The 20,271-nt window shown below is 34.2% G+C and overlaps 4 protein-coding genes across 5 annotated transcripts; 3 read left to right on the top strand and 1 right to left on the bottom strand.

Moving 5' to 3' along the window:
* Positions 1–567: 567 nt before the first annotated feature.
* On the top strand, positions 568–2,855 carry LOC125069004 (acyl-coenzyme A diphosphatase NUDT19-like). The gene is made up of 5 exons (XM_047678436.1): positions 568–955; positions 1,262–1,406; positions 1,664–1,861; positions 2,265–2,472; positions 2,635–2,855. Exons 1-5 carry the CDS (start codon positions 645–647, stop codon positions 2,853–2,855), a joined length of 1,083 nt encoding a protein of 360 aa, XP_047534392.1. The 5' UTR covers positions 568–644.
* A 108-nt stretch (positions 2,856–2,963) lies between these two features.
* Positions 2,964–5,372, top strand: LOC125068918 (STE20/SPS1-related proline-alanine-rich protein kinase-like). The gene has a single exon (XM_047678338.1). It carries the CDS (start codon positions 2,964–2,966, stop codon positions 4,431–4,433), a length of 1,470 nt encoding a protein of 489 aa, XP_047534294.1. The 3' UTR covers positions 4,434–5,372.
* Positions 5,373–8,218: 2,846 nt separating this feature from the next.
* Positions 8,219–14,497, bottom strand: LOC125063990 (FERM domain-containing protein 3). Of its 2 annotated transcripts, XM_047670762.1 has the most exons (12): positions 14,449–14,497; positions 13,743–13,833; positions 13,378–13,482; positions 13,247–13,289; positions 12,987–13,163; positions 12,147–12,247; positions 10,987–11,127; positions 10,635–10,787; positions 10,450–10,538; positions 9,826–9,961; positions 9,119–9,200; positions 8,219–9,048 (listed from the first exon to the last, which is right to left on the bottom strand). In XM_047670762.1, exons 2-12 carry the CDS (start codon positions 13,830–13,832, stop codon positions 8,597–8,599), a joined length of 1,569 nt encoding a protein of 522 aa, XP_047526718.1. In that variant the 5' UTR covers position 13,833; positions 14,449–14,497; the 3' UTR covers positions 8,219–8,596. The 2 variants fall into 2 exon arrangements, with proteins under 2 accessions (XP_047526718.1, XP_047526710.1); XM_047670754.1 differs by lacking the exon at positions 14,449–14,497 and having other exon boundaries at positions 13,743–14,034.
* A 2,513-nt stretch (positions 14,498–17,010) lies between these two features.
* Positions 17,011–19,356, top strand: LOC125066089 (elongation factor 1-alpha). Its single transcript, XM_047674017.1, has 2 exons — positions 17,011–17,106; positions 17,732–19,356. The coding sequence occupies exon 2, from the start codon at positions 17,743–17,745 to the stop codon at positions 19,132–19,134; it is 1,392 nt and encodes a 463-aa protein (XP_047529973.1). The 5' UTR covers positions 17,011–17,106; positions 17,732–17,742; the 3' UTR covers positions 19,135–19,356.
* The last annotated feature ends 915 nt before the right edge of the window (positions 19,357–20,271 follow it).

The raw sequence follows: 20,271 nt of genomic DNA on the forward strand, positions 1-20,271 counted from the left end.
TCATTTTTATAGCCTGTTAGAAAGTAATCTCTAAAAATAATTTAATTATTACATTTCAGTAGTTTCTTTCAATACTTTAAATTTGCTAAGTAAAAATAACAAAAATAATAATATTACCGGCCTTAAAACTAAATTATATCTTACTATATTAAATGTATGTATTATATTTTACATTAATTCACAATTTCAATATTTTGTAATGCTATTTATGTAATATATTTAGTATACTAAATATATTACATAAATAGCATTACAAAATAATAAGTTAATTAATATTATTTAACATAACATTGTATTTTTAGTAATTTATTAATTAAAACGTTGTTAAATTAAATTAGTGTAATACCAAAACGCTACTGAGATAACTTAAAAAAAAAAAACCTAACGTTGTGTGAGTAAATGTCAATTTTAAAGCTATTTTTATATTCTGTAATCTGTAGTTTCATCCAAAATCATTATAGGCTAATGCAAAAACAAACTTATCGGTTATCTTATACGGTATACCACATTAGATAAAGCAATACGTGTTTGACAAACTAAACGCAATAAATTATACGTAAGTTTCGGCCTTGTAATATAACCCTGTCGCGTATAATGAGTTTTGTTTTATTTAATATTAAAACCGGAGTGTCATCAGTATAATCATGAAAAGAGCAATCGAAAAATGTTGGCGTGATTCTGCTTCGCTGATAGTGCTCGCTAAACGGAATATAGATGGTTTATCGAGTGGGAACACTGGTGATAGTAACTACGATATCTTGTTGCAGACTCGGACGTTTGACGCATCTTTCTCGAACGGTGTTGTGTTTCCGGGCGGTGTTAAAGAGGAGGCGGACGCCAGTGAACGTTGGCTTCACCTCCTCGGCTCTTTCGGCTTCGATCAGAGTGACTTCGAAACACTACATCGAGCTGGTGCCCCAATTACTCCTATTTTTGCAAATAACCCTATAGAAAGGTAAAAACCACAATATACGACATTATAATTACGATAATCATCTAATTCTTTATCATATTATCTACTTTGACTATTTTAACATTAAATAAGTTTATGAAAGTGAAATGTTTATGATAAATTTAAAGATTATAATTACTTTACTGTTTGACGCTCAATATGATCTTCATTATTGCCTTGTGATAAAAAATCAATTTGCTTCTTACAAAGCAAATTATACTACTGTATAATTATTATTTTTTAAGTTACATTCAGTTTGACCTTGACCTTGTGTGGGTTTTTTATATCAAAGTTAAATATTGTTGGCAGACACATTGCATTAAGAATAACTGCAATAAGAGAAACATTTGAGGAACTTGGTTTGCTTATCTGCAGCTCTAAACATAAAACATCGAAAATTGATTATTGGGCGAATTTTATATCAGACATTGATTTAAAATATTGGCAGAAAAGGGTGAGAAACATAGCATACCAATCATTAAGAACATTAGTCTTTTTATTTATTTTTCCAAAACATTCATTAGTGTATTTGGTTAATGGAACATTAAAATATGTTTATATCACTTAATGAACACTTCAATTAGTTAATTAAAGACTATTAGTGCCTTCCAATTCTTCATTCTATTAAATATTTACCAGCAATGAACAACACTATTGTGTTAAATATTTTAATGTTATTAAATATATTAAGAGTAGTTAAAACAATTTCAGGTGAGTGAAAATCCCTCGGAGCTTCTTAATCTTTGTAAAGAGTACAACTGTTACCCTGATATATGGAATTTACACTATTGGAGCAACTGGTTATCCCCTGTTTTATTACCAAAGAGGTTTGATACTGCATTTTTCATAGCTGCGTTGGAAAACAAACCAACACACATCAAAGCTAACTCCGAAGTGCATAAAGTTGAGGTATGAATTATGTTCCTTTTCTTAATTATTATTAATTTTATAAATATTACTCATGACACTAGCAAACATTAAGACTTTGTATTCTAGGGTTTGTTCAAAGATCAGGTACTCTTACTGAGAAGGTGTGTCTTAGATTCCAGGGCTGTGTTGACTTTAACTATAAAGCACAGAAATTATCTTTTTATAGTATTCTTGAATGAAAAACTCATAATATGACAGGTAGCCTTTTCAAACAATGAGACCCTTAACAAAAAAAAAAGTCACACTTCCAATATCTCTGCTCTCTGCTTTTCTAAAGAGGATTTCAAATATCGTTAGAGATATCATAATTACAAAACAATGAATATTAAAAAAAATAATTAAATATTTATATAACCATTTATAAAAATGTTTTCTCTTTTAGTGGGCCAGTCCTCAAGACACTTTAGAAAGAAATAGAAGAGGAGAAGTGGAATTATTCCCACCTCAAAGCTATGAATTGAATCGATTATCATACTTTAAAGACATTGAGAAATTAAACAATTTTGCAAGAGAAAGAAGCAGCCACGGTGATGAATTGTTTTATCCTGTTCGTATACGAGCTAAAGATGGCATTGTGTTCCTCTTACCAGGTTAAGTTTCGTTCTTACAGTTTCTAATTTTATACAGTATACAAGTAATTTCCAGTCACATCAACAATAAACTATGAATGGGGTCATATTATAATTATAACTGACAGTTTGTTTTATAAATGTTCAAATGTTTCGAAGTTTAATTGCTTTTTTAATTTTCAGGTGACTACCTCTATCCATCAAATGTAGACCTGAACAGTACCACAGTCATAAAAGAAGATAAAACTGTAATATCACTCAGAGAAACTGGTCAGACACTTCATCGTTTTGAAACAGATTTGAAGAAAAGTGTTATTGTAAGACAAAACTACATACCAAAAAATCATATCAACATGGGCGACCAAGTGATCCCTGCTTTTATTAAAATTCATACACAAAATTAAATAATCTTATCCCTGCCTTAGTCATTGGCCTTACTAGTAGTACAAATTGTAAAACTATTTTACAAAAATACTGTAGATTGGGTAACCAGGTATATATAAAAAAATAAAATGGCAAGTTCAGGTCACATGTGGCCAAATAGTCAAGATGACTATGAGCTATTAGAAGTTATCGGTGTAGGCGCAACAGCTGTAGTACATGCCGCTTTCTGCCGTCCACGGGGAGAAAAATGCGCTATAAAGCGAATCAATCTAGAAAAATGGAATACCTCTATGGACGAACTCCTTAAAGAAATCCAAGCCATGTCTAGTTGTAACCATGAGAATGTCGTAACGTACTACACTAGTTTCGTTGTTAAAGAAGAACTCTGGCTCGTATTGAGACTTTTAGAGGGTGGCAGTCTATTAGATATAATTAAACATAAAATGAGGATCTCCAATTGTAAACACGGCGTCTTCGATGAGGCAACAATAGCTACTGTTCTGAAGGAGGTGCTGAAGGGCCTCGAATATTTCCACCAGAATGGACAAATTCACAGGGATATTAAAGCAGGTAATATTCTTCTTGGAGATGATGGTATCGTTCAGATTGCGGATTTTGGCGTTTCAGCCTGGTTGGCGACGGGGAGAGATCTGTCGAGGCAAAAGGTGCGACACACGTTCGTCGGCACTCCCTGTTGGATGGCACCCGAGGTTATGGAGCAGAACCACGGCTATGACTTCAAGGCGGACATTTGGTCTTTCGGTATCACAGCGATAGAGATGGCGACAGGCACTGCGCCCTACCACAAGTATCCCCCTATGAAGGTCCTAATGTTGACCCTTCAGAACGATCCGCCGACACTCGACACCGGCGCCGAAGATAAAGATCAATACAAGGCCTACGGCAAAACTTTCAGAAAAATGATATCGGAATGCCTCCAAAAGGACCCCACGAAGAGGCCCTCGGCGACGGAGCTACTCAAACATTCTTTCTTCAAAAAAGCGAAAGACCGGAAGTATCTCGTACAGACGCTCGTATCGATCGGGCCCAGCATGGAGACGCGCGTGCACAAGGCGAGCAAGCGGCAGCCCGGCACGTCCGGCCGCCTGCACCGCATGGAGACCGGCGAGTGGGTGTGGGAGAGCGACGAGGAGGACGACGACGACGACGGCGAGGCGGGCCGCGACCGCCCCATGAACCACCTGCTGCGCGCCGACTCCTCCGACAGCGACAGCGACGCCGAGCCGCGCGCCGGCTTCAGCATCGGCTCCGTCGAGCCCGAGGACGCGCCGCAGATCAACCTCGTGCTGCGCATGCGCAACGCCCGCAAGGAGCTCAACGACATCCGCTTCGAGTTCGCGCCGGGCAAGGACTCGGCGGACGGCATCGCCACGGAGCTGGTGGGCGCGGGGCTGGTGGCGGCGGCGGACGCGGGCGCCATCGCGGCGCAGCTGCAGCGCCTCGTGGACGCGCACCTGTTCCCGGGGGACGCGCCCGCGCCGCGCTCGCTCACCTTCCGCCTGGAGTCCGCCGACCCCGCCGAGCCGGCCGACGAGAAGGGGCTCATCGGCTACGCGCAGATATCGATCGTCGACTGATCGCCCCCCGCCCCCGCGCCTCTACCTCGCCTCTCTCGTCCGCCCGGATCGTCATATGGACAATAATATTGGTAGTCTACGTGAGCCGTATTTCCTATTTGTAATATTGTGTAATCGAATTTAGAGTAAGTGTATCGACCCGTGCTCGTCGACTTTATAATTTGCAGACCAAAAATCTGCATCCTGGGAGCGAAATGAAGTCGTTGATTGCACCTTGCGCCTTAACGTATCGCTTACGATAAAACGGCTGCCCGTTAAATTTAATTGTGTTGGTTATACTTCATACGAACTCGTATAATTATAGTGCAATTACGCGCTCTTACGTTATAATTCGTAGTTTCGTAATGTGTAAACGCTATACTATCATATAATGCTGCGTCCTCATTACAGACATATTTTATGGGTGAATAAGGAATTCATTATTAATATTGTTTATAGCTCAAGCTGATAAAAAATATATGTAAGAATGAATCTGAATATATAAGTTTTATATTATTACGTGTTTATTTCGCTATTCTATAATTGAAACACTGTAATAGATTTAACTTTTAATTTATGACGCTCAAATATTTTTTATTGGAATGTATATCTTAGTTAAGGAAATCGCTTCACTACGCAAAAATGTAATTTATGACAGAATATACTATATACAACACTGTGTTGTTACAATCGCAAGTTGAACGGAATTTTGAGTCTGTTGCTCGTTTGTACTACCTTAGTTCCTCTAAGTAGTGCCATATTTAGTCTTTCTAAATATGTATGTGATAAATATTGAACCTAGAGAACCTAGGGATATTTCAATACCATTACCAAGCACAACCGACATCATTACAGTGTTAAAGTAAGTCGATGTATACACCATGAAATGTTTTAAGTTGTTATTTGTTTGTTGCTTATTTTGGAATTATTTTTTAAATAATAAAATGTAAATGACATTGACAGGATGTTTTATTGGAATAATACTTTGTTCTTTTTTTAATTTCTTTATTAATTACATTTGTGCTTAGTTTATTATTACATGATAGTCACAGGCAATGTTTTAGTGAGAATAACTACATACAAATTTAAAAGCGGGATGGCATAACACTCTGGACTGTATTGCAACGTGGATGAAGTGACAGACAAAAGTCTGAAACTAATTTGGCCTCTGCATAGCCAGTCCTTACAAAAATACGTTCACCAAAATATTTCGCTAGCTTATTACAATTTAACCTAGACTAGAAATATCAAAGTCACTGAGTAACTAAATAGCGTTATTCCAATTTAAAAAGCGGTAAAAATACAAAAATAAATTTATAGCAGGTACAAAAAAGTAAATCCCGTTGTCCACAAATAACACGGCAATAAAATATTCAAATATCACCGCAAGAAACATTTCTACACTATGTTCTTACAGAGTAACTTCTAATTCTGTACACTATCAGTAATCTATTCAGTGTGCATATTTGACACTTCTTTAATCGCTTATTACATTAGGGGTTTACCTAAAATAATTCTATTGTTAATTGAATTAAGTTACACGTTCCAATGAGTTTTGCCAATCCAACGCTGGACAGCGCCAGGCAAGTAAACCCGTATGGCGATGGCATGGCATATAAAATAATACTTATGTAAATGGCAAACGATTTTTTTTATATAATTGTCACAATCTAGCTTGTATGTCATTAATAAAGTAAGTCAAAATTATAACAATCAGATAGTTAACGTATCAATAAAATTAAAGATTTGTAATAAATATAAAACAATAACATGTTTAGAAAACATTAGTAATAAATAGATGAGATATAAAAATAAAGTAAAAAATAATTGTTTTATTCGCGCAGATAATGCACTATTCTAAGTGTGCGCACTTAACGAAGCCTATTTTAGGATACAATTTTATCAAAAAATTGATTATACGTTGCGTATTTTGTAATAAAATCTTACACTATAACAATCTTAACCAGTTCTAAAAGAAAAGTATGAAAAAATATAAGTGCTATTCACGGTGATCAAACGATATCAAAGTCTATTGAACTCAAACAGAAACCAACAACAATTTTTATATATAAGATAAAAAAATGTTTTTTTAAAAAACGTACTTTATGGTATTATTCGTCGCTAAGATTATGAATAATTTAGAATAAAGTTGAAATTGAACTAAATTAACCATATAATACTTCTTCACCGAAAAACGACATGAATCACAGTGACACCGTTAAAAACACAGATATTTAAGCGTAGTATTGCAATACTATTTATTGAGGAATAATGTATCATAGGAATATTTTGTTAAATAATTGGGTATTTAATAGATTTTTTTGCATACGACTTTTCCTTTTAACAGTACCGATGAGGCGCAAGCGACATCACAATGGCTTGCCTCTTAAATTAACAGGCAGCTTCGTGTTATTTAGTTTATAGTTTATTTGTTCTCCTCGTTATAAACACGATAACATTGTGACGTCACAACATTCCTTTGGCACGTTTATACTTACAATATAATTTGTACATTTCCATTAATTGTAAATCGTTCCAAAAAATTGTATCGTTTTCCGAATATAATTTACGACCAACTATTGATATAAAATTAAAAAAGCGATTATTATTGACCATCTAAATACCCAATTATTAATTCTGCGTCTATTTTTCATTTTGCATAAATTGTATTGGAATTGTCTTCTTGCAGTCTTAATGAAGTTTACATGTTCAAATGTAATGATGCATAAAACACATAATTACTCTATTTTTAGAAATATGCAACGCTCTTAAATATTTAAATATCCACCAAAAAAACTGTGCGTTTTATTAAATGCAACCTAAGTACTATTAATAAACAATTTAATAATATAATATATACTAAAAAACTGAGATATATATCAGATCACTTGGAACAAGATTCGAAGACTAACTATTCTACATTTTAAAAAGTTTATTTTATAATTTGTGACTAGGCAGAGAAGCGTTTAGGCGAGCACTTAAAGTAACACAACTAATAAGGCTGATGCAGACCCAACAGTGCACTTTCATAAACATTAAGAAAGCATAATAATTATATAAAACTGGAATACGTTTGTAATAAAGAAAATATTTTAATAAAATTGATTGGTAATGTTAAATAGATTCTTTCACCTTATTCGTTCGTTCATCTAGGTGCGCCCCTCCACTTTAAACTATCGTATCTATAAAAATTTTAATAATTTGTATTTTTTGATTGCCTTGAATCTTACTTTAATCACCTTACGCACACTACTACATCTCGTAAGGACGAGCTAACGCACACCGATAGTTGAGCGTGAAGGGGCGCGCCTTCCTGAGTGAATAATCTTTAACTTGTTATGTTCTTCTTCTTTCTAATGTCAAATCAATAATGTCAGAAAGAGAGAACAATTGTTTTACTAAACTTCCGCTAATCAACGTTAGTAAAAAAATCATTGAGAAGTTCGTGCTCTTACCACCTTGAAGGTACACGATATATAGTGCTGTCACTAACTTTTCGACATGTGCCGAAGAATCCACGATAAATAACAAGGGCGTTGAAATCGATATTTTTACTAAAAATTTATTATAAACATCTGCTGTTGATGCGGTCTCACTACACTTGTTTAGCGGGAGTATAGTAAATGTATTTTTCATAAATTATATAATATGCTTAAACGTAAATAAATGCATTGTTAGTTAATATTAAAAGATAAATTTGATAATAATATATTTTTTTTAAATAGTAACTTTGGAATGTTACAAAAAAAAACATAAAATGAATGAGATTCATCATTAATTTAAAAAATAAATTAGAATACTGTTTACTAGAATACGAGCAGATTAAAGTTGATTCGTACTGGAGTATAGTTCAAAATTAAGTATTTTTCATAATATTAATCATAATAAGTACTATTTATCATGTTAATTAAAATAAATAAATGCAATATGTTATATCGAATTGTACGAAAGTAAATATATCTGTAAATAAGTAAACTTCAAATTGAAATGTCATACTGTGCAACTAACTAAAAAAAATATTACGAGAGCTTCGCAAAACTAGACTTGCGGAAACATAGAAAATGAATACAAAAAAAGTCATACAAGTCTCCAGGTACTTCGAAAATATCACAAAAACGCGTGCGACTGCGAAACGAACGACGACTGCCAAACGAACGCTAACGGCGAGCGGCTCGCGCCTGGGATCAGAACAGCTCCACGACCTTGCGCTTGACGTAGTCCTTGAGCGGCGCGTAGTAGTGGTGGCGCAGCGACACGAGCTCCGGCTTGCGCTTGAGCGCGCGCAGCGGCGCCCAGTCCGTCTCGAACAGCAGCAGCGCCGCCAGCGCCAGCGACAGCCACACGAACACGAAGGACGGCACGAAGGCGCGCAGCAGGCTGAAGGGGCGCGGCGGCGGCGCCAGCGCGGGCGGGCGCCACTCGTCCGCCGCCTGCGTGGCCGCCGACTCGGTGGACGAGCGCTCGTAGGCGTCGCACGGCGCGCGCGGCCGCTCGTCGCGCAGGTGGTCGCAGCACGCCAGCGCGATGTCCACGGCCGGCCCGCTCAGCAGGCAGCCGCCGTCGCACGCCTCGCCCTCGGCCGCGCCGCTCTCCTCAAGCGGCGCGCTGTGCGTGGAGCGCGGCAGGCTGCTGTAGCCTGCGGGAGGTCTCGGGTTGCAGGCCGGCGGCCGGGAACGGACTACGTTTATGCATTTGTGTTAAGTTACCGAAATCTCCGGTCATCGGCGTCGAGGGCGTCGCGGGAACGCTCGACGCTTTCCTCTTGCCGCTCGAACTGGAACCCTCCTCCTGTGCGGGGCGAGCTTTATAGTGTCTCAAAATTCATATAAAATTACCTCAATAGAACATTAGACACTCTTGTAACTTAGGACTTAAATTATATGAGGATACAGTGTAAGAAATTGCAAGTGTATTGAGATTTTCAAAACGATATTTGTTATTTCATATGTATGGCCCGGTAAATTTTATTTGTTATATTTACGTGCGTGAACTTAGCCCTCTTACAAAAACTTACTTCTAGGATCCAGCATAGATATATAGTTCTTGATAAGTATTTAACATAGTTCCGTCCAATAAAACTATAAAAATCTCGCTTTGTAATAATTAATGTTAACTTCGCAAATAAATCTCTTCGAATTTCCAAGATTAGACTATACAGCACAATCTATTGAGTTCTACGCTTAATGTGTTATAAAGCAAAGCTTCAACATAAGTAAAAGCAATAAATGTAGTCATTATGCTGAACGAAAAACTTCTTTAAAAAAAATCTTACAAAAATTTTTAAAAACAAAAAAAAGCTGTAATTTTCTTTAGAAATTTTAATCAAGTCATAACTTACGACAGAAAGAGTTCAATCAGTGTTTAAACAAGCTATTGTATAGTTTAGTGTTAAGGCCTTACGTCTCTTACTGACCTGGGAATCTCGCGGTGTAAGTAATCCATCCCTCTCCAATATTTCCCGTTCGGTCCTACCAAAATATTTAAACTTTGTGCCCCATGAAAATAAACCGCCGCCCGAATATACACAGGCGTCAGACGATGATGGAAGACTGTAACAAAAAAATAGTTACTTTAGTAAATAACAAAAAAGAAACAAATGAAATTGTTATATTTATAATATCCTAATAGTAAATCTTGTGTTTTATCACTTTATGTGTTCCTAACACAAGCTCTTATTAATTAACGAATTAAATTAGTGTGCAAAATTTCAGCTGTTCTATTAGTAAGGCGAAAATGGCTTCGTAGTATTCTTTTAAGATTTAACCCAGACACTCCAGACATGCTATTCGCGTTAGCGAGTTGAGATAAGAGATAAGAGCATATGCTAAACCAAAACCAAGAACAGATCTAGGCATGACTTCACGATCAAGATGCATGATGAACCAAATTTTGCACCATCAGAACTTACACCAATTATAGTGGCCACACCACACCATTTTTTTTTTATACAATGGTGCTTCACCGGCCGTGCCTATTATTCAACTGCAACGCAAAGGTGTGGCCCTTGAGCTATTACATTAGATATCATTATACTCACGTAAAAAACAGCATTTGTTCTATGGCACAACACCACACATGCCGGCATGCTGCACCGCTGGGACATTTGAAACCAACTGTATGTTTTTTCTGAAAACAAATGAAGGAATTGTTGAATTACAACTCTCTTTTACATTTAAATGTCACAAAATTATCAAAGCAGTTTTAATTAATACAAACACTTACTTCAGGGTAGTTCAAATGAACAATAAACATGCGACCTTCAAAGTTAATTTTATGCACTTCGGACCACTTGAAATGATGTGTCTTCCGGCTCCCTTGAAATGTTAGTATACCGCTGTGATTAATTCCCAAATACAATTGATTGCCTCTGTGATCCTTAAACATACATATAAAAAAATCATATTATAGTAGCAGTACCCAGTAGACAGCAAATACTCAGCCTTTAGGAAATGCATTTTTTGAAAATTTCTAAAATCTAATGGGTAAAAAAAAACAAAGGAAATTTACTAAAAAAAAAACACATATACATGAACCTTCCCATTTATATATATATTTTCTAAATATTTGTATTTACTTTAACAGGATGTGGATCAACTCCGTATGTATCTAGTTGGCATGCAATCTTCACAAATGTCCTCTCTGCTTCCTGTGTGGACATGCCCTTGACTCCACCTGTTCCGCCTGGTGTTCCTTCCATTGGGTCTCTGTGTAGCTCCTAAGTAATAATATTTGATGTTCATATCTATGCACTATAATATATCTTTAAACGAGAAAATTAAATCATAATAATGGAATTTTACAAGTAAACACTTCTTAACAGTAAAGGAACAGCCAGTAAATTTGCCACTGCTGGGCCATGGTCTCCTCTCCCTATAAAGAGATTTGGAGCTAATTCTACTATGTAGCTCCAAAACAGATTGGATACATGCAGGTAAAAGATAGTTTATAAACATAAATAAAAGCACATGAAAATTGAGTGCTGCTTGCCCATTTGCATTTTTAAAATCACTATCATCGGTTAAGATGCAGATGTTCTAACCACTGACTCATCAAAAGGCTGCTGTTTATGATTGTTAAAATTTAGGGAACAACATGTTCAATTGTATTTAAATAGTTTTTTAAATATTGGCTATGACTTTATCATTGAATCATCAAGAACATAATCCATACAAAAGATCATAATTATAATTGGTACTTATAGTCTAGATATAAAAATTAGGATTTTTTTATCTAAGAGAATAAAGGGATTAGAATGCCCTGTAGTCTACTTAAATGAAGGACATTTGATTCTTGTATAAAGCATAGTACCCTCTTTATCACTATACAAACACTCATTATGTAACTTCATAACCAGTGTAATAAGAGCAAAGACGTCAATCATTTATTTCATACAGTTCAAAGCTATTAATAGCTCATTGGTAGTCAAGACGAGTACAGTACTATGCCTATAAAATTGCTACTTAAACTCTTTGAATATCATCTATATAAATCAATCAAAAACTGTGTATAGTGTTTTCTTTTTCTAAACTAATAATATATTTTTAAAGTAAATCATATTTGTGATGACCAATCCAATTTAATTGAACTTTATCTAAATCTAATTATTGTAATATATATATAAAATGTAACAATCAAATTAAAAAATAGGAGGAAATGAAGATTTTTCTCAATAATAAATAACATTAAAATAATAAATAAAATTATAATACATTACAATACGTAAAAACATATTACCTGTATTCTTGCTTCAATAGCATCTGTTTGTCTTAACAATAGCCTCATTTCTGTGACGTAATTGCCAACATGTATATTGGGATCATAATCTCCCAACTCAACTAAAAAAAAAAAATAACATACTTGCAATTAACTTGTGAAATACATTGAATATTCATTGTGCAATTATTTCTGAAAGCTGTACACAACTTGTGCAATAATTACATTAAAATAAATATTGCAGAATATTATAAAAAAAGTATTTTTGAGCTTTTGTGTTTAGTTAGATTTTTATTGAAAAATACTCCCAATTTCTATATTACATTCTAGTTGGAAGCAAGCAGTTGATTAGTAATTAATAGTTTTTTCTACAGTTACATCATTGTCATTGTTATCCTCATTATATTTATTATATAATATTTTATATTTGAATACATTTATTAGGTTCAATAGCCTACCAATGTTAACATGAGTTGTAATTATTATTAGACCAATATTGCACAATAATTATTTTTAAATATAACATCATCCCTTATAGGCTTATCAATCCTACTACTTAATGATGTAAATAACAAAAGTCTGTGAAGGATACTTATCATTTTATTACTAGAATTGTACAAAAACTAGTTGTAACGTAACCCTATACAGTACGAATGTCTATAATTAAAAATAATCTTAAATTAATATGATTTATATAGAATGAAGATTTTTAAGTATTATATTTATATGATCATTTATTTTAAGTACTACCACTTTCATGTAGTATATAATATAAGTATATATAAGTGTATATAATATGACCAACTTTTGTACGAACTATATTATTTATGGTAAAAAAATTATTGAATGAACTAAACTTACTCTGTATGATAAGCGCACCAAGCATGGCAGCCTCATTTGATGTGCAGTATAGTCTACCATGTAGAAGGTCCCTCTTCAGCTGCAAATATATCTGAAACCTGGTTACATCTTCCTTTAATAGCAATGGATTTGGTGGATAAAATTTCACCCGAAAACTGAATAGGATTGGTGAGGCATCTGAAAAAAATTAAATTATTTAACATTTTATTTACAAATTATTATTTTTTTGTAAAGATATACACGTAAATTAATTTACTTACCTTTCACTTGTTTTAATATCAATTTAGCCAAGTGCAACCAATGCTGAAAATATATAATTCCATCATTAATACATAAAATATTAAATTTAATGTTTGTTTGTACATTTATAACTTATTTAATATTTACTAACCCTCTGACCACCAGCATCTACATATCGTAACCCAAAATAGTCCGTCTCAGTCAGATTCAGTTGTTGACAAACATGTTCTAAGAGAAATTTACCCTTATAGCTTGGCTGTAAGCAATAATAATCGTTTCAATTTTAATAAATAAAAAGACTTCAAGAAATGATTACCTGCAGCAGATTTCGAAAAAAAAACACTAAAAATTATTATTTCCTATAGACATGGATTATGCACAATTTTTGTTTTTTTATGTTACTTGCTAAGAACATTAATGAAAATGTCATCTATAATTTCTGATATTAACTCTGAATTTCATAATTAATAATTATTTTAAAATGTTTAATGATTCATAATTTGCATATAAACTTACGTGAAATTCACATTCTAATATTTCAGTATCTTCTAATAATCGTACAGTACATTTATAAACAATATTGCTATCACCACGACTTTTGAACATGCTGAAAATTTATGTATTTTTCATTCAATGACTAGAACAAGCCCTATTTACTACTCATTTTACTGATTGCTTGTATTTGAACTTGAGGAATAATTTTGAAACCACATGCTGAAAATTGGTTTATAGGAAATTTCTAAGGAAAAACATTTTCCACCTTCTTTCTATTTTCAATTCTTAATAGTTCGTCAAATTTGACACAAGTACAGGAATCTACCACAGAGACATAAGGTGCATGTTTAATTAAGTAACAATTGAATTAAAAAAATATAACTTTTTTGGGAAGAAAAAGAAACAGAGGAATATTTTTTATAATGATACCGCATTTGGTGTTTAACATATTATTATATATATCCATTTTACGTTTTTAATAATTTAACATGGAAAATGATGCAAGAAAAAAGCATGGAAACTAGATGCGGCTTGTGAGATAAGTTGAGAAGTTCTAGCCCTACTGTATACTTTCTCATATAATATTAAAATAATTTAAAATTGGTTATTAATGCAGTCGCAATCAAATGATAATCAAGTGAGAAAATATATTGAACAATAAAGGTAAAGATCAGCATTATACAATTAACTTAGTTATTTTTTTTATTTTTGAGATCATCATACATACTTAATAATAAATTCATACTATTAAAACTATCAAACAAAATCACAATTTGCTAATGTTGCAAATGACTAATGATAGACACATGTACACACGTGGTGTAGTAAATCCAGTCATTGACTGTTCTAGTTGGGAAATCCTAAATCTCTATAAACATTCAAAATTAAATGCCTAGGTCTTATTAATATTCATAAAACAGCTATTGAAATTGAATATAAGGAATCATTGTAAGAAACAACTTTTTCAAAATAATTTAGAATCAAAATCATTTAATGATTACGAATTGTCAAAAAACTTTTAAGAAACTCATGTTTCTAAACTTAAAATAGGTGGTGACGTCAAAAACATAAAATGTTTCCAGCTAGAAAAATAAGTATCTTGCGTGGGTAAAGTTGACACGTTGAAATGTTGTCGTATAAACGTCTAAGGAATTATACTGGATTATAATGATAATTTTTTTTTGCATTGGTAAGAAATATCTATTAAGATATTTAAATAACATATTACACACATTATATTAAAAACAGAAAGCAGAACCTGAAATATATTTTAAGTAGTGTAAGTTTTCAAATTACAGTAAAAAATTTACTCTTAATTAATAAACATTGTAAAAGATACTTTCAATAAACTCAATATTCATAAATAAGCTAAAGTTTTCATTACTTAAAACTGTCATATTCTTTAAAATTAAAACAAATTATGTTTTATTCAAATAGGCTTTTACATGTGCTCTCGATTCGTCATTTTACAGAATTGTATTGAAAGTCAAGTAACAGTATTTCAATGTCTTACTTCTACTGTTCTGGCCAAAAGCTTTCTCTATCTTTTAAAGGTTAGAAGCTAACTTCACCATGCAGCTCCAATGCAGATTAGTGGATACACGTGACAGATTCTTCTCCATTACATGCAGTTTTGCAATGTGTGACAATGTGCCAACATCTTGACCAAAATACAATATTTATCAACAGCAGCTTCAAATGGTTAAGACTGCTCCAACCTCTTCTGTAGCCCCTTTACCGTGCCTAGTTTCACTATAATTCTAGGTAATATCTGTTAGTGGTGAAAAGTCCTTAAAAATAATTGAAATCATGTAAAAAATCGGATTTAAAATGAGTATTATCGGATTTATCTTTATAGCAAGTATGATCAGCAAGATGTGCCCAGGTGGTTGGAGCATTGTGTCGTAAACATTGTTTAACAATGTAAGCATAGGTTTTTTTTAACTTATTGTATCGAAAGTCGGGGGTATATTAAACTAGGAATAGTGTGTAAGCATTTTTTTTTCATTTTGGTCCGAAATGAAGACCTTGTTTTTCTTTCCATATTTAAGCCCAACATTTTCAACAAAATCTATGTACACGTTTGTTTCACCTATGGTCAATGTATTTTATTTATATTTAGAGATGTTGTATGTTAATATTATACGAGTTTTTAGATAATTAAAGTAATTGATATTCTAGGGCTTATATAACTTAATTAGCTGTAAATTTAGTTGTCACTGCTTCGGTTTTAATACCCCTAATATTTTCAATACTTACAGCTTTATTCAGTTAATCTATTGGTAAATGATTAGGTTTATATCATGGAACTGTGTCATGGCATGAGTCACATTTTCTACTGAGGCAATTTTCATTGTACTATGAACAGTAGAACACCTTGACTAGTTGGATCACCAACCGTTTCGTTTGTTATTCTTTTAAAGTCACTAGATACTTTCATTTCTTTTAAGCCTCTTTTTATTTCACATTTTCCTTTCTACAATCTTATATTATTTTAAATAATCGCATCCGTATTTTTGTTCTATGTCCTTAACATGTATAAATTTTATTATCAAAGCTTAGGTAATCTTTAATATCTTATTCTTCAATAGCTTTAATTAATTCATTCATTCATTCTGGGATGCTGTTAAGAGTCCAATTACAAAATTAATTACCAGTCACGGCTACTGTGGGGAACATCTGTGTACGATCACACATAAAGCGACGACGACCACTGTGGCACAGATTGAAACACCACCCAGCATACCTAGAGGATCCTTCTGGAGTCCTGTCCCGCCTGGGATGCATAAAGGTAGATCCTGGTTTGTCATAAACTGAATTTTACCTGGAAGTTACGGGCACACCTAGTAATTTACGAGTAGAATATACAAACTTTATTTTTATTGCTTATCGAAGCTTCCTTAAGAGAAAACAATTCTACAATATCATTATTAAAGCTAAAGATATAAATTGAATCGAAATATAAGAATATTTTATAAGTACACGATTATATAACATATTACGATTTCTGTAGATCTAAATAAATTATAAAACACGAAATTTTATGTATAACAATTTAAACCAACTACAATCAAATCTAAATATGAAATTAGGAAAAATATTTATTATGTATTATTATGTTTATGAATGATTTAAAGTCATGATAATTAAGCTGAAATTATTAAATTAATAATATTAGTAATTTAATTGGTGCCTTTTAGTTAATATTCGAAGATAATAACATTTTTTTAGAGATATTTGTAACTTTTTAAATAAGGAGATTTAAGCTTTTAGATAGCCACACTAAACAGCGGAAGTGACTATGAACCTTTCCTTCCAGGCGAAAGAAAAACCATTTCTCGTCCATTCTGTTGGAGTCTTTCTCGGATAATACACGCTATCCGTGGTGAGTGTCAGAAGAATTTAAGTGAAGTGATAAATCCCCCAGTGCAAAGAGTATTTTCTCTTATAACTTTAAAAAATTGTGTTGCGATTACGATATATTTTAAATTCATTAGCCCGTTGTTTTAAAGTTTATAGTTTCCGTTATTATGGTGTAATTCTGAAACACAGTTTTCTTTGTGTCTCGATTGCAATATGTTGTAGTTGTAACGTTTTTGCTATTAGAATTCTTTTGTTTCTCAAATAACGAGTATTTAATTTCATTCTTTCTTTAAAATAATACTTGCTTACGCGTCATATCATATCGATACCGACCGGCACATGTTACCACGTGGTTGTGATTCACTTTTCAACTTTTCACTTTGAACTGACTTATGTATTAACTGTTTATGAAAATAATATCACACTAAATAAGTTTTCTCATTCGTCAATTTACATATTTTATCCCCATAATGGCCGACATCCATTGTGAAGTGTCAAGATAGGGCGAGGCGACCATGCGGCCGCCATATTGCCGGTCGCATATTATACCCGTGTATGAGGCTATGACCTTGTAGTAGTGCATCGCAAATCCTTGTTTTCGTTGTCATATCAATAAGTCTAATTTAGTGTAATTTCTTTCTTTTTAGACTAACCAAAAATGGGCAAGGAAAAGATTCACATTAACATCGTCGTCATTGGACACGTCGACTCCGGCAAGTCCACCACCACCGGTCACTTGATTTACAAATGTGGTGGTATCGACAAACGTACCATCGAGAAGTTCGAGAAGGAAGCCCAGGAAATGGGTAAGGGTTCCTTCAAATACGCCTGGGTGTTGGACAAACTGAAGGCTGAGCGTGAACGTGGTATCACCATCGATATTGCTCTGTGGAAGTTTGAGACCGCCAAATACTACGTCACCATCATCGACGCTCCCGGTCACAGAGATTTCATCAAGAACATGATCACCGGAACTTCACAGGCCGATTGCGCTGTGCTCATCGTCGCTGCCGGTACTGGTGAGTTTGAAGCTGGTATCTCTAAGAACGGTCAAACCCGTGAGCACGCTCTGCTCGCCTTCACACTTGGTGTCAAGCAGCTGATTGTGGGTGTTAACAAAATGGACTCCACTGAGCCCCCATACAATGAATCCCGTTTCGAGGAAATCAAGAAAGAAGTATCTTCTTACATCAAAAAGATCGGTTACAACCCAGCTGCCGTCGCTTTCGTACCCATTTCTGGCTGGCACGGAGACAACATGCTGGAGGCATCCACCAAGATGCCCTGGTTCAAGGGATGGCAAGTGGAGCGTAAAGAAGGTAAAGCTGAAGGTAAATGCCTTATTGAGGCTTTGGATGCCATCCTTCCGCCAGCTCGTCCCACAGACAAAGCTCTGCGTCTTCCCCTGCAGGACGTTTACAAAATCGGTGGTATTGGTACAGTGCCAGTAGGCAGAGTTGAAACTGGTGTCCTCAAGCCCGGTACTATTGTTGTTTTCGCTCCCGCCAACATCACCACTGAAGTAAAGTCTGTGGAGATGCACCACGAAGCTCTCCAAGAGGCTGTGCCCGGAGACAATGTTGGTTTCAACGTCAAGAACGTATCCGTCAAGGAATTGCGTCGTGGATATGTCGCTGGTGACTCAAAGAACAACCCACCCAAGGGTGCCGCTGACTTCACCGCACAAGTCATTGTGCTCAACCACCCCGGTCAAATCTCCAATGGCTACACACCCGTACTTGATTGCCACACAGCTCACATTGCCTGCAAGTTCGCTGAAATTAAAGAGAAGGTTGACCGTCGTTCTGGTAAATCCACTGAAGATAACCCCAAATCCATCAAATCTGGTGATGCAGCCATCGTAAACCTCGTACCTTCCAAACCCCTGTGTGTGGAAGCCTTCCAGGAATTCCCACCTCTTGGTCGTTTTGCTGTACGTGACATGAGGCAGACTGTTGCTGTTGGTGTCATTAAGGCCGTCAACTTCAAGGAAGCTGGTGGTGGTAAAGTCACCAAGGCTGCCGAGAAGGCCACTAAGGGCAAAAAGTAGCTAGCGCTGTTAACAGCTCAATTCTTTATTCAACTGCGATACTTCATTCACCGAAAGGTGTTCAGAAGGAAAAAAGGGCTACAAACTCATTCCTTTTCTATATTTTTTACAAGGCTTATACTGTAACATTATTTTATAATTTATAAGGTTATACATATATCTGAACTATTTTGTTACAACAACTAAAATGTAAATTCATAGAATAAAGGTAGCCTCCAGTAATAGATTTGTTTTATTCAACCCATTAGATTTTACAAAGAATGTTAAATCCATCAATTTTGCTAAACTATGAAGTTACAAAATTTTCTTTTACATATATATTGACAAAGATTACATAGTTATAAATAAACATTTTAACATTTAAGTTCTGTTTCATTTCCAACTAGAATAAATAAAATATATTTTTCAAAATACCAAATATCCTAATTTATCTCAAGTTTTGATTTCATAAATAATACTTTCAAAATACTTTTACTGCTTTTACACCAACATCTTTAAATTGTATGTTCTTTTTTTATGTTCATAGTACCTAACCTAACCTAACCAATCTTCAAATGTTGAATTCTCGTTTTGGAAACTACTAATTATTATAAAAGCCATCGTTGGTTTATATAAAAGGTGAGTTAATTATTCATTAGTAATAAACAAAATTCTGTGTTAGTCCATAGTAAAATTTCCTACAATTTTAGTTTCTATGCAATTACTTAGTTATACTACACAACTTGTACCATATGCTTTGAAAGATATACTTTTTTATATAAACAATAACAAAATGTTTATGCACCAAGCATGAGATCAGTAGAAAGAAAAGGTTTGTGAATACAGCTATTATTTGATTTTCAGTTTCCACCTATACAAATGTGCCTATAATTCGCACAGCTGAAAGTACCAATGCTAGAGAAATTTCAGAAAAATACAAGATTTTAATCTTAATTGATATAAAATTCTAAGACTAGCATAAAACAGAATAATGAGTATGACATATATGAGAAAATATCTTGATCGCCAAATAATCTAGGATTTTAATTTCAAATGGAAAGAGCAAATTTACTACCAAGTATAATATCAGTATTACCTGCTATGGGTAGACTTTCTTATTTACAACTCGGTCAAATTATATATTGCATGGTATTGAAT

This window comes from Vanessa atalanta, chromosome 1 (genome assembly GCF_905147765.1).
Source record: "Vanessa atalanta chromosome 1, ilVanAtal1.2, whole genome shotgun sequence".
In the NCBI taxonomy this organism is placed as follows: domain Eukaryota; kingdom Metazoa; phylum Arthropoda; class Insecta; order Lepidoptera; family Nymphalidae; genus Vanessa; species Vanessa atalanta.